At 43.7% G+C, this 14,342-nt stretch overlaps 1 protein-coding gene across 3 annotated transcripts in view; it reads left to right on the plus strand.

Annotated features, from left to right (window-relative positions):
* The first annotated feature begins 5,321 nt into the window (after positions 1–5,321).
* Positions 5,322–14,342, plus strand: part of map2k4 (mitogen-activated protein kinase kinase 4) — a 77,323-nt gene continuing 68,302 nt past the window's right edge. For 2 of the 3 annotated variants that reach the window (XM_033044081.1, XM_033044083.1), the window contains exon 1: positions 5,336–6,114. In XM_033044081.1, coding sequence (XP_032899972.1) covers positions 6,027–6,114 — 88 coding nt within the window. In that variant the 5' untranslated portion in view covers positions 5,336–6,026. Of the gene's footprint in view, positions 6,115–14,342 lie in introns of all 3 variants that reach the window. The other variant, XM_033044082.1, reaches the window with a different exon arrangement.

Genomic DNA, 14,342 nt, shown 5'->3' on the forward strand with positions numbered 1-14,342 from the left:
ATAGGACAGGTTTGGAGGGATTTGGATCAAATGCTGGCAGGTGGGACTAGTGTAGCTGGGACATGTTGGCCGGTGTGGGAAAGTTGGGCCCATGGGTCTGTTTTACCACACAGTATCACTCTATGACTCTATGTTCATTCGATATTTGGTTGGAGGAACTTTCTGCTTTCATTGAATGTCACTGTGACTTGCCGCATGTGACAATAAATTATTCATTCATAATAAAATATTAATTCACAAATAGGAGAGTAGTAGGGCTTCTGGCCCCCTCAAGCCTGCCCCACCATTTAATATGATCACGTCTGATCTCCCAAGGACTCAATTATTCTTATGTACCAGTTTACTTTAGCCCTTAATTCCAAGATGTTTAAAAAATTGAGCCACTTTCTCTTCAAGTACCACCAGTGCTCTAGCACACGCAGACCTCCAGGGTAGAGAATCCCTCAGGTTTACAATCTAATGAGAGAAGATAATACTGTGGCAATACCATTGTGGCATCAGTAAAAAGAAGAATACGGATCCAAACCATGAGAATCTTTGGAATTCAGGAAATCAAATAGTTGAAGATCACTCAATGTTTATATGCTATATGTCTTCTTTGCAAAGATCGGCACTTCAACTTCATGCTGATTACTCAGATTTGTCACACAACCAGACAACAGGCAAAATCATGTCATTGACTTGTCTCCGAACTAAAATTCAGATTCATATTTTCTGCTAAAAGTAATCTAAATCTACAAAAATAATAATTGATTTTGAAATGCATTTGATAAAGATGCATGCAAATCTTTTAAAATTATAATCGAATACTTTTACTAATCACTAATTAAAGTGATTGTCAGGGATGGTAGGTTTTACTTTATCTTTCTGTTAATAAATTCCATGATGCAATATATTTGAACAGATTGTTATCAAGTTGATGAACATTCTCAGGAACATGCTGTTACAAGTGCAAAATGGAAGTGATAAACCTTTTTGTCATCAATATAAGCTCTCTATTTCAGATTTAATTCCATCAAAAGGAACAGAAGTGAGGATGAATCTTGCCTCTGTTTAAGAAAGAACTGCAGATGCTGATAAAATCGAAGGTAGACAAAAAATGCTAGAGAAACTCAGCGGGCGAGGAAGCATCTACGGAGAGAAGGAATAGGCGACGTTTCGGGTCGAGACCCTTCTTCAGACTGATGTCACACTGCAATCAGTCTGAAGAAGGGTCTCGACCTGAAATGTCGCCTATTCCTTCTCTCCATAGATGCTGCCTCACCCGCTGAGTTTCTCTAGTATTTTTGTATACCTTCGATTTTATCAGCATCTGCAGTTCTTTCTTAAACAGAGGCAATATCAAAGTCAGTTGTGTAAGCAGTAACTGCAAGCAGTTTATAGAGAACTATACTAGGAGTAATTGGAGGAGCGATCTTTGTTTCAATCTTGTCTCGGGCATTCTCCATCAAGTTTTTCTCCAGTATATCAACAACTGCTTTGTTGCTGCTTCTTGCACTTTTACAAAACGTTCATTTCATTTTTGTTGTTAATTTCTATCTTGCTCTCATCTTCATGTGATCTATGTCCGAACCATCCCTTCCTTTTCTGGATCTCTAGGTCCCCATATCAGTAGACAGGTGAGCCACAAACCTTATAGACTTCCACAGCTATCTTGACAATACAGGCAGTCCCCAGGTTGTTCGGGTTCCATTCCAGAGATCTGTCCATAAATCAATAACAAATACCCCCAAAGTTCAGATAAAAACACTTTGACTCTCTATTTCCCTCCACCGACGCTTCTTGACTTGCTCAGTTCTTCCAGCAGTCTGTATTCTGGTTCTATACACAGTCAGGGTTGATAGAGGGTCTCAACTCAAAACATTGGCTATCCCTTTACCTCCCCAGATGCTGCCTGACCTATTGAGTTCCTCCAGCAGTTTGTTTATCTTCTGCTTCAGAATGCAGAATCTGTAGTCACTGTGTTTCTGCATTAGACTATATAGTGATTATTATGCAGAGTTCTGTTCAGCGCCAGGTAGGAGGGATATGAGGGTGCAGAATAGATTTAGAAGGATGTTGGCAGGAAGTAAGCATTCTAGCAATGCAGAAGGACTGGATAAACTATTCATAGAACTGGATAAACCCGTCTGAAGAAGGGTTTCGGCCCGAAACGTCGCCTATTTCCTTCGCTCCATAGATGCTGCTGCACCCGCTGAGTTCCTCCAGCAATTTTGTGTACCGACTGGATAAACTAGTTTTCTGTAGAAGAGAGGTACAGTAAATTACTGCTGGTGCATATAATTATTTGAGGCTAGATCAAAACAATGGGAAAGGCCCATTTTGTAAAGAAGGATTAAATACCAAAGGTTATAGCTTTACTATTTTTTACCTTGAGGGTTGCGATGGTCAGAAATCAATTATCAGAGTGATGAAAGGAGGTGTAAACTGTAGTTGGATGGGTACATGAAGAATAATGACTTGGAGGTTCTCACACCTGGGTATCTGATGAGTTGAATAGTCTCCTGTGTTCTAAATTTTCCATGGCTCCCTTCTTCCCAATGATGGAAAGGCTATTCAAATTGAAAAAAAAATTAACAAACTCTGGACAGAGTTTCTAGCTCTCCATTTCACAAAATACCAATTTGTCAATGTTGCTTTACACAAAATAATGTTTTAAAAGTTTTGAAAAACATATAACTTAAAACTAAGTAGTATTATTCAGTAAAATGTTCAGAGTAGAATACAAAATTGTATTGAAAACCCCTGGATGATTCCAGTTTACCCCAATTGATTAACATACTTTTATTCAATTTTTTGGTGTTACAATCTATTGGATTGTCAAACAGCCAACTCTCACTAATGTTTGACTAATATTACAACATCATGGACGATGATGATCATGCACAAAATCCACAGGACTGCACATTGTGTGCTCGTGTCAGATCCCTTTTCTCCGCAAACACGACCTCTATTTCCACCTCACCCATGGTCCACGATTCTGTGCCAGTCAGAAGAAACAAAAAAAGCATATCCGTGTAATCTCAGGACACGTATGTAAATTGGTGAGAGTACATATTTCTCATATCAAGGAATCAGCTGACATCACATGCACAGTCAGCTATGTATCATAAAATGGCGAAACCACTCAGCAGGTCAGGAAGCATTTGTGGAAAGAGAAAAAGTGTTACCATTTTCAGATGAAGGATATTCTGTTAACTTCCTTTTTCTTTCCACAAATTCCATCTGACCTGAGTGATTTTTTTAAAATTTCAGATTTCCATCAAATATGTCACCACAACCAGCCTGACCCATATGAAATCATTGTGAAATTCACATGATCCACATTTGCCATTTAACTATATATCAATACTCTACCTTCCACGATATCTTTGAATACCATCAGTTAGTTTCCAAAATTATCTTTGTAAAACATGGAAACATTTCAGATTTTTAAATAGGATGTGAATGAGATTGCACCTGGATTACTGTGCACATTATTAGTTTCTTTATTAAAGGAAGGAAGTTAATGTAAAAAAAGACACAAAACATCATCTAGTGCTGGAGTAACTCAGCGGGACAGGCAGCATCTCTGAAGAGAACAAATGGGTGACGTTTCAGTTCCTTCCTACACACATCATCTAGCACATCCGGTGTTCCTGATGTGGCTTCCTGAACATAAGCAAGAACAAGTGCAGGCTCTGCGACAGATTCGCTAAACACTTGTGCTCGGTCCACCAAGGCCTACAGGATCTCCTGGTTGCCAACCATTTTAACTCCTCTTCCCATTCCCTACTGGGTGAGGATACTTATCAGGAAAGATTGGATGGACAAGGCTTGGATCTGCTTGAGTTTTGAAGAATGAGAGATTAGTTGATTGAAACATAACAGATGTTGATAGGATGGACGTGGAGATGGTGTTTTCTGTTTTGGCAGAATCCAGAACTGGGAGTGGCTGTTTAAAGTTAAGAGATTACCTATTTTAAGAATGTGTAATGGTGTATTTTTTGTTGCAAAGGGTTGTGAGTTTTGGAGGCAGATGTGTCCTTGCAAAACAAGGGGATGCGAGGTCACTGCGGGGAGATAGGCAGACAGTTGAGGTTCCAACCATATCTGCAATTACCTTATTACATGATGAAGAGGAAAGTTGCTTACTCTGCCTCCAAATTCAAATGTTTGTTGATTCAAGCTTTGTAAGTGCCCAACCAGATTAGTGTAATCATGAGTTATAAACCAAAAAGACAGACCCAAAAAGCTGGAGTATCTCAGCAGGTCAGGCAACATCTCTGGAGAAAAGGGAGAGGTGACGTTTCGGGTCGAGACCCTTCTTTAGACTGAAAGTAGGGTCTCGACTCGAAATGTCACCTATTCCTTTTCTCCAGAGATGCTGCCTAACCTGCTGAGTTACTCCAGCTTTTTGTGTCTATTTTCCATTTAAACCAGCATCTGCAGTTACACAGAAACATAGAAACATAGAAAATAGGTGCAGGAGTAGGCCATTCGGCCCTTCGAGCCTGCACCGCCATTCAATATGATCATGGCTGATCATCCAACTCAGTATCCTGTACCTGCCTTCTCTCCATACCCCCTGATCCCTTTAGCCACAAGGGCCACATCTAACTCCCTCTTAAATATAGCCAATGAACTGGCCTCAACTACCTTCTGTGGCAGAGAATTCCACAGATTCACCACTCTCTGTGTGAAAAAAATTTTCCTCATCTCTGTCCTAAAAGATTTCCCCCTTATCCTTAAACTGTGACCCCTTGTTCTGGACTTCCCCAACATCGGGAACAATCTTCCTGCATCTAGCCTGTCCAACCCCTTAAGAATTTATTTTTTTCCTCCTTACTCATGAGTTGTAAAGATTTATTTTGTTGCAACATAAATAGATTTATTTTCAATGTATCCAAATAAGTTAAATAGAAATAAACAACACTTTCGCATCAAAATCATGTGAAATAAAAATTAAATGCATCTTGAAAGCCTATGGAAATTATAGGTTTAATGAAAGCCAGAAACCAGGAGGAGTGCTAAATTAAGACGGGCCTGAGGTTTTGGTTAAAGAATATATTCATGGCTTATGCAGCAGCCTGCAGGCTGTGCACACAACTTTCAACTTTGACCCAGCTCAGCTGCCGGCCTTGTGCCTCCTGCCTACGTCACAATCTGCGCATCACGAGGGGCGGCACCCGGCGTCACTCGTCCTTCCCCCCCCATCCCTGACCACCGTGCATCCTGGGAGCTGTAGTCTGCAAGCGGAAGTTCCGCCGGGATAGCGCGCGGGCCCTGTCAGCGGGCGGGACTACACAACCCACAATGCCCCCCCGCCGCGGCAGTGCGGCTGCGCGGTGCCGTCCTCGCCTCCTCCTCCCTCTCCCTTTCCCATCTTGTTCCCTCACTCACAGATGTGACTGACGCCGGGAGAGACGCATTCTTCATGGGATTTTCCCGATTTTTCCTCTGATTACATCTTCCTGGGGCCGCACACAGATCTCAGTTTTGTTGTTGAAAGCTCTCACACACAGAGGGGTTGTCTCTTGCCGTGGGGGTGGGGGGAGGGGGTTGTCCATGGCTTCTTTGTCCGGCTGCAGTGGCGGCGCCTCCAGCCACTCGGGCAGCTTCTAGTTTAAATATTGTTTTTTTTCCCCCAAGAGAAGAATTAATTCGGTTAAAAACTATTTGGACATTCCTGTGGGAACTGTTGCGCCGCGTCAATAATTTTTAACCTTGGTTCGAATATAAATTTGTGTACCATAATTTTTTTTTTGATTTTTGGAAGGGTTTTCTTTTAATTATACAGCGAAGTTTTTTTTTTAAATTGTGTATGTGTGGGGTTGTGATATGGTGCTCGAAAGAAATCTGCAAGAGGATTTTAACCGTTTGTCTTGACGGCGACGGTGGGATTTGGGTCCTGTTAAGTCATTAGGGGACTGAGTGTATGTGTTGTGTGTTTTTCACACACACATATACATATATATATATATAAAAGAAGGAAGCGAGTGACCGAGTTGCTGCATTGCAGCCCCCTTTGGAATATTATCTGTACAATGGCGACTCCCAGCTACAGCAACAACTCCAGCAGCTCGGCACAGCAGCAACAGAGTCAGCAACAAAACACAACCACCTGCATGCAGGGTAAGCCATCACACGGCACTCTTGTGTAATGCTATTTGTGTTGAATAATGTAGATTTCCTTCTTTATTGCCTTTCTGTTTTGGATGGTGTTAATACCTTGGTAAACTGGCAGCTCCAGGCAGCCTCTTCATTGTGCATAGAGATATAAGGTGTGGATGTGGGTTAGGTGGCTTTAATTTTACTGTTCTTATGTTATCATTCATGAAATCATATGTGGAAGCAAATTTTATGTCGGCAATAATTGCAAAATTATAGTTTGCCGATGTGTACAACACGTCTTGTTTTCCTCAACATTTCATTGTCATCCATCCTGCTTTTCCTTTTACTCAAATAAATTATAAATTAAGATAATTGTGCTTAAATGATGCCTATTGCACTCAATAATAAGTGTTATAAGCATTGAATTACTTTGAAATGTTAGTTTGAGTGCAGAACTCGGGGTAATCGTGTTATGTTTGAGCTACTTCCACATTTCTGCTTCTTTGGTTAAAATTAAAAAAACCCCACAAAATTAAATTTTTAAATGTAGTAATCGCTGGGAAATTTATATGGTTATTTTTCCTCGGCTGCTGTAAAACAATGTTTGTTTTGCTGAAGTAAGGTTACACTTAGTTATCAGAAAATAGTTATTTCTACCTGATATGGTTTACTTTTCAGTTCCATTTTAGTTTCCTCTAAAATTATACAGCATTTGCACTCTGGGATTCCTCAGTGTAAAAAGATGGCCTTTACAACCAACAATGCCCCTAGACCATTATATTAAAAGCAAAATTATTCGGATTAAGCCAGATAATAAAATGACGCAGACAGATATGATAACCCATTTATCGGATCTATTAATATGTAGACTAACATTTAAGTACTTGGTTAAAAATTTGTTATAATATTCAGCATAATTGGTTGTTTATAATTTGGTAGCTAGTAGAATGTTAGATAAAAGACTGGTATTTTTTCCTGGCACTGGTCAAAAATGACACAACTAAAGGAATGTATTCTTTCACCCATTTTGATTTATTAATCTCTCAACTATGTCATGGTGCCACCAGGAGAATCAACATGCTACATACATTGCAGTAATAACACTGGTAAAAATGTTTAGGCAGTACAAATACCTGTTTACAAGTTGGAAGGCAGTAGAATTTAGTTGTGCTATTATTGAACTGTTGAAGTTTGCTGTTGCGGTTCATCAGAGTTCTTAATTAATTGAGTAATTTGCAATTAATAACATTAAGGCAACCATCCATTCGTTTGGTTCACCTATGAAGCTTTGCTTCCCGTTTCCTCCTGTGGTGTCCGTGTGCTCCATAGGGTGGGTTGTATGCAGCCGGCCTATTTTTGGGTTCCAGAAAGCCAGTTTGGTGCTCTTCATAGATTTTCTGCTTTTCTCCCAGAGGTACTTGTGTCAGATTCAGATTCAAGATTCAATTTTAATTGTCATTGTCAGTGTACAGTACAGAGACAATGAAATGCATTTAGCATCTCCCTGGAAGAGCGACATAGCAAATGATTTGAATAAATAATAATAAGTGTCCGGGGGGGTGATTGGCAGTCACCGAGGTACGTTGTTGAGTAGAGTGACAGCCGCCGGGAAGAAGCTGTTCCTGGACCTGCTGGTTCGGCAACGGAGAGACCTGTAGCACCTCCCGGATGGTAGGAGGGTAAACAGTCCGTGGTTGGGGTGAGAGCAGTCCTTGGCGATGCTGAGCGCCCTCCGCAGACAACGCTTGCTTTGGACAGACTCAATGGAGGGGAGCGAGGAACCGGTGATGCGTTGGGCAATTTTCACCACCCTCTGCAATGCCTTCCGGTCGGAGACAGAGCAGTTGCCATACCATACTGTGATGCAGTTGGTAAGGATGCTCTCGATGGTGCAGCGGTAGAAGTTCACCAGGATCTGAGGAGACAGATGGACCTTCTTCAGTCTCCTCAGGAAGAAGAAACGCTGGTGAGCCTTCTTGATCAGAGTTGAGGTATTGTGGGTCCAAGAGAGGTCATCGGAGATGTTGACTCCCAGGAACCTGAAGCTAGAAACACATTCCACCTCTGTCCCGTTAATGTGGATGGGGGTGTGCGTGCCGCCCCTGGACTTCCTGAAGTCTACAATGAGCTCCTTGGTCTTCTTGGAGTTAAGGGCCAGGTTGTTGTCAGCGCACCATGCTGCTAAGTGCTGGACCTCCTCCCTGTAGGCCGACTCATCGTTGTTGCTGATGAGGCCAATCACTCCCAAACAGCATAGTTGTTGCTGATGAGGTCATCATTCCCAAACAGTGCTGTTTGGTATAAACATGTAACTGAGAGATGGATATATTGTCACAGGCTTTTCACAACTGAGCCCAATTCTTTCATGGAATCGTACAGCAGGAAAATGGGCCCTTTCAGCCCAATTTGTCCATGCTGACCATGATTTTTACCCTAGACAAATCTCATTTTCCACTCATAGGCCCTTATCCCTCTAATATTATTCAAACTCCATTTAAACATTTAAGGGGCTGTCCCACTTAGGCGACCTAATTGGTGAGTTTAGAAGAGTTTGAAAAAATGACACGTTGAAGACCTCCATCGACTATGTAGAAGACCTCCTTTGACCTACTTCGACTATGTTGAAGACCAGCTTCTACTAGCTACGACTAACTTCGGGAAAATTGGACACCGAATAGTGGAGAGTGAAGACGACCTCCTTCGACCTCCCTTCGACTATGATGAAGACTAACTACGACTACCTTCGACTACCCTCGATTACCTACGACTAACATGCCGACCTACTACGACTAAACCTACGCGTAAAAAAGTATCGATTTTTTTCCATGGCGACCTTTTTTCACTCGCGAGCATTTTTTAACATATGGAAAAAAATGCTGCGACCTAGCTGAGGCATCGAGTAGGCGGATACCACTCTCGAGCATGAAGGAGAGTTACGAAGACCTCGTACGACCTCGTGTCGACGCTGCTGCGAGTATGAGTCGAGGGCAAACTCGCCAGAACGCGCGGATTAGGTCGCCTAAGTGGGGCAGGCCCTTAAAATTGTATCCATCTTTTGCAGCTTGCTCCAGATTTTCACTGCTTTTTGTGGGGATTCGTTTCTCATATCTTTACAATCCCCCCCCACCCTCCACCTCAAAACCAGGGCTGTCCTGGGGGAAAGATTCCAACCATCTCTTGAAAATTTTAAGGTCCGCACTCTTTCCAGTGAGAATAAACCCAATCTTTCCATTATAGAATGTCAAATTTAGTGTTGACATGCACATAACTTGCACGAGATTTTGATGTTGATAAAATGATTTGTAAAGAAAATGTTTCAGAACTATTATTTTGCTACATTGTAAACTCTACACAGCAAAGAAATATTTTCGTATTCATCCGATTGTCAATTTGTAGGAGTCAGTGACTAAAATATGCTGTCATTTTAATTGTTTTTGGTGTCTGAAGGATATTTATTGAAAATTATTTCAAGTGAGGGATTTTTATTTGCTTAGTCTAATAATATTTCTGTAAATTTTGCATTTTTTTTGATAGCATAAACTTAGTTCTTAATTTGTTCTGCTAAAATTCATTGTGGTAAAAAAATGCCATAATTTGTAGAGCACACCAGTGAATGGTATCCGTCATAACATTGAATATTAGCAAAGATATGCAAACCTATTAAACCGTATCAGGTTCTATAAGTATATGAATCTCTTGGATTGTACCATGGTGATGTTAGTTTCTGCATCCACTTGAGAGATTTATGTTTTTACTCTTCTCCATCCCAAACCAATCCTCGGTCTATTTTTGAACATCTGAATATAGACTATTTGCTTTTATGGTGGTCTAGTTCCTAGATTAAATGAGTGTTACATAGAAATGAACTGAATTGGTTGGCATCTCTGATATGGATCTTCGATAGCCAAGGAGGATAATTTACTCAGGACCTTTGGATTACGACAGACTCGAACAGTTTAGACTTTTATTTTCTATGGGGCACTCATGCAGCTGCCAGTTTCCATCAATTGATTAACTGCTCCCCACCTTAATGATCTGATGTTAAGGTCTGCAGTCTTGTCCTGATCTATCTACTGCAGAATTATTCGTTGCTTTAGCATGCTGCAGTTCCACTTTGTAATTCGCCATATTATCATCTCATTTAGATGCACATCTAATGTTGCTCTGACGCACTCAACATGTTGAAATCTTCCAGGAAGTTGAAAGGTCACCTGAAATATTCAGCTTGAGTGTGAGAGAGTGAAGGAAATATTGGGTCATAAAATTGTTGACTGAGGTGCAATACAACTCTGGTGATACAGATGGTCCACAATGCCCCAGCTCCAATGTGCATTAGGATAATCACATTGCACAATTTCAAGAAATCCCAAACCAAAGTGAATTTTTGGGATCTTTTGCATCCATCATAACGGCCAGATGTGTAATCAAATCAAGATCACAAACAAAAGACACGGCCCCTGATAGTGTAAACCCCAACAAAGCAAAACAGCAGTGTCACTGCTCAATGAATGTTCTCAAATCTCCAAAGGGGATTAGGGCACACAGTTTACAAACTCAAACACAAGAGTGTTGTCCAGTGTGCTGCAACTGACACAGCTGCAGCTAGTGGCAGTTCCACAACATACAGTACTGAGTTTTCTCATGAAGATGCGACATGGTCTCCACAGGGACACGCAGATGCATCTGTGACAGATAAGATTGGCGAGGACAAGGTCAACTAGGTTAAACAACTTAGTGGGGCAGCAACAAGCAATATTGATGCTTCATGCAGGCACACGTGGGCTAGACCCAATAATGACACCAGGTTTTCATCCTTAAATTGAAGCTGACCTTTAATACAATCCAATAGCTTCCTGAGTTCATTTTACTGCAGCTACATTTTAATGCAGATTTTAATTGAAATTGGAGTCTGGTTAAAATTAAGGGCCATTCCTAAAACACGTTAAAGCACCAAAGCTTGCAGCAATCCCTATGTTAATTTTACAAATGCTAACTGAAATTAGTAAATTGGATATACCACAGATAATATGAGTAGATGGTACCCTGAACTGACTAATATCTGCTTGAGGAGCTGCAAAATGTTTCCTCCGTTATATCAACTGGACTTCACCAAGAGACTAGCCACTGGACTTAATTGATGATCGAGGCACAAAGATAAAACAGCAATTGCAGACTTCCTTGACATGTATTGATGTTCCTCAGCCTACATGCTGATAATTAGGTTATTCGGCCCATCCAGTCCATCCTGCCATTCAATCATGGCTGATCTATCTCTCCCTCCTAACTCCATTCTCCTGTCTTCTCCCCATAACCTCTGACACCCGTACTAATCAAGAATATAGTTATCTCTGCCTTAGAAATATCCATTCTTTACTTCCACAGCCTTCTGTGGCAAATAATTCCACAGATTCACCACCCTCTAACTAAAGAAATTTCTCCTCATCTCTTCCTAAAGGAATGTCCTTTAATTCTGTGGCTACGACATCTAGTCCTAGACTTTCCCACTAGTGGAAACATCCTCTCCACATCCACTCTATCCAAACCTTCCACTATTCGTTATGTTTCAATGAGGTCCTCCCTCATCCTTCTAAATTCCAGCGAGTACAGCAAGTGGAATCAAGGGGTATGGGGAGAAGGCAGGCATGGGTTACTGATTGTGGATCATCAGCCATGATCAGAATGAATGGCGGTGCTGGATCGAAGGGCCAAATGGCCTCCTCCTGCACCTATTTTCTATGTTACAGGCCCAGTACTATCAAACACTCATCATATGTTAACCCACTCTTTCTTGGACAGTGATTTATGTTGACAAAATCAGATGGATGTTGATAATTGATGTACAAAGTGTTGCCATTTATAGTCCTTCTGCTTTCCCCTGAACTGTGAAGATAAGTAAGGCCAGTTCCGTTTCGTGTCCTCTTTTTGCCCTCCTGATTGCTTAAGTGTACTCTTGAACGGTTTATAGCGTTTAGATATATTTTTGAAAATTGGCTCTCGGCCAACGGAGTCCAATGATTACCGTACACTAGTTCTGTCATATACATTAAGGATAACTTCAGAAGCCAATCAACCTACAAACATTCACAACTTTGGAATGTGGTAGGAAACCAGAGCACCCAGAGAAAACCCACGCAGTCACAGAGATAACATACACATTTTGTACAGACAGCAACCGTAGCCAGGATCGAACCCGGATCTCTGGTGCTTGTAAGATAGCAACACTATCACTGCACCACTGTGCTACCCTCAAACGTGCGGAGGTGATTCGCTTGATCCTGACTCCTAAATCTGATACATGCTGCCTCCTTTTTCCTGACCAGACCGTCAACATTTCTTGTCATCCAATGTTTCCTAAACCTGCCAGCCTTGCCCTTTACCCTAACAGGTGAATGCTACCTCTGTACTATTGCTACCTCACTTTAGAAAGCCTCCTTACTTGTCAGCTGCCCAATTGCATACAAACATTCTCCCAATGACCTCTGCAAGTTTATGCTAATACCTCAAATCAACTTTACCCCAAATTAGAACTGTGTGTACCAGTCCTCTCCACCATAACTTCTTGTGCTAATGTGCTAATCTTGTGCTAATTATTTGAGCAGATCCAACTCCACTTTCCTTTTTGAAGTCAAATCTAAAGAACATAATGTTAGGGCAGTGCTTAATCAGTTATTAGTGCCTTCCCTTATGATTGATCCTTATGCACAGTTAGTTGCTTTATCTTGTGATTCAGCTGACAGATGACTCTATTTATTTTATTCCCAGTATTGTATTCAGAGGTTTAAACAAAAATGATTCTGTTAAAGAAATTTTAGGAGCTAGTTAGGAATTTTATTTTACCAACAGACTTATTGGCTCAGGTTGGATTATTCTCTAGTTTAAATTTGTAGTGTAAGATTCTTTTTACAGAAGCTGTGTTCATGGTAAGGATGTTCACTCTTTCCCCATGACCACTCGCACCCTGCCCCATTCTTCAAAAGGCGCAGAAAGAATGAGAAAGTTCTGCGGGCGCGCATGTGCTGAAGATCTTTCTCTCTCCTCGTGGCCAGCGCAGCTTGTGAAGCCATGCCCCTCCCCAGCCCGCTCACTCCGGCTTTCCAGTCAGGCCAGTTCTCTCTCCGCTTTTCGCAGCCCATTCACTTGCCCGGGTCACCCCCACCTCCCCCCCCCCCCCCCCCCCCCTTCTCACCTCCTCCCCTCACCTCCCTCCCTCTCTCCCCTCTCCTCTCTGCTTGTAACAGGGGACGACCTCTCCTTTTCCCTGGCCCGATTGTCTCACGCTGGTAAGCCACGATTGGCAGGTGGCAGCTTTTGGCAGTCCTCAGCAAAGAGCCTATAGCTCGCTATAGGATCTTTGGTCCTCGGATTGCTCTGGGCCTCGCTCGGGCCCCTGCGAGCTGCCGCCCCGCCCCACTCCTCTCTCTTCCCCCCCCCCCCCCACTCCTCTCTCCCCCCCCCCCCCCCCACTCCTCTCCCCCCCCCCCACTCCTCTCTCCCCCCCCCACTCCTCTCTCCCCCCCCCACTCCTCTCTCCCCCCCCCACTCCTCTCTCCCCCCCCCCACTCCTCTCTCCCCCCCCCACTCCTCTCTCCCCCCCCCCACTCCTCTCTCCCCCCCCACTCCTCTCTCCCCCCCCACTCCTCTCTCCCCCCCCACTCCTCTCTCCCCCCCCCCACTCCTCTCTCCCCCCCCCCACTCCTCTCTCCCCCCCCCCCCACTCCTCTCTCCCCCCCCCCACTCCTCTCTCCCCCCCCCCACTCCTCTCTCCCCCCCCCCCACTCCTCTCTCCCCCCCCCACTCCTCTCTCCCCCCCCCACTCCTCTCTCCTCCCCCCCCCCACTCCTCTCTCCCCCCCCACTCCTCTCTCCCCCACACTCCTCTCTCGCTCTCCCCCCCCCCTCCTCTCCCCCCCCCACTCCTCTCCCCCCCCACTCCTCTCCCCCCCCCCCTCCTCTCTCCCCCCCACGTCCTCTCTCCCCCCCCACTCCTCTCTCCCCCCCCACTCCTCTCTCCCCCCCACTCCTCTCTCCCCCCCCACTCCTCTCTCCCCCCTCTCCTCTCTCCCCCCCACTCCTCTCTCCCCCCCCTCCTCTCTCCCCCCCCCTCCTCTCTCCCCCCCCCTCCTCCTCCCCCCCCCCTCTCTCCCCCCCCCCCCCCCCCCCCCCCTCTCTCCCCCCCCCCCTCCCTCTCTCTCTCTCTCCCCCCCACTCCCTCTCTCTCTCCCCCCCCCCCTCCCTCTCTCCCCCCCCCAT

Source organism: Amblyraja radiata, chromosome 26 (assembly GCF_010909765.2).
Source record: "Amblyraja radiata isolate CabotCenter1 chromosome 26, sAmbRad1.1.pri, whole genome shotgun sequence".
In the NCBI taxonomy this organism is placed as follows: Eukaryota; Metazoa; Chordata; class Chondrichthyes; order Rajiformes; family Rajidae; genus Amblyraja; species Amblyraja radiata.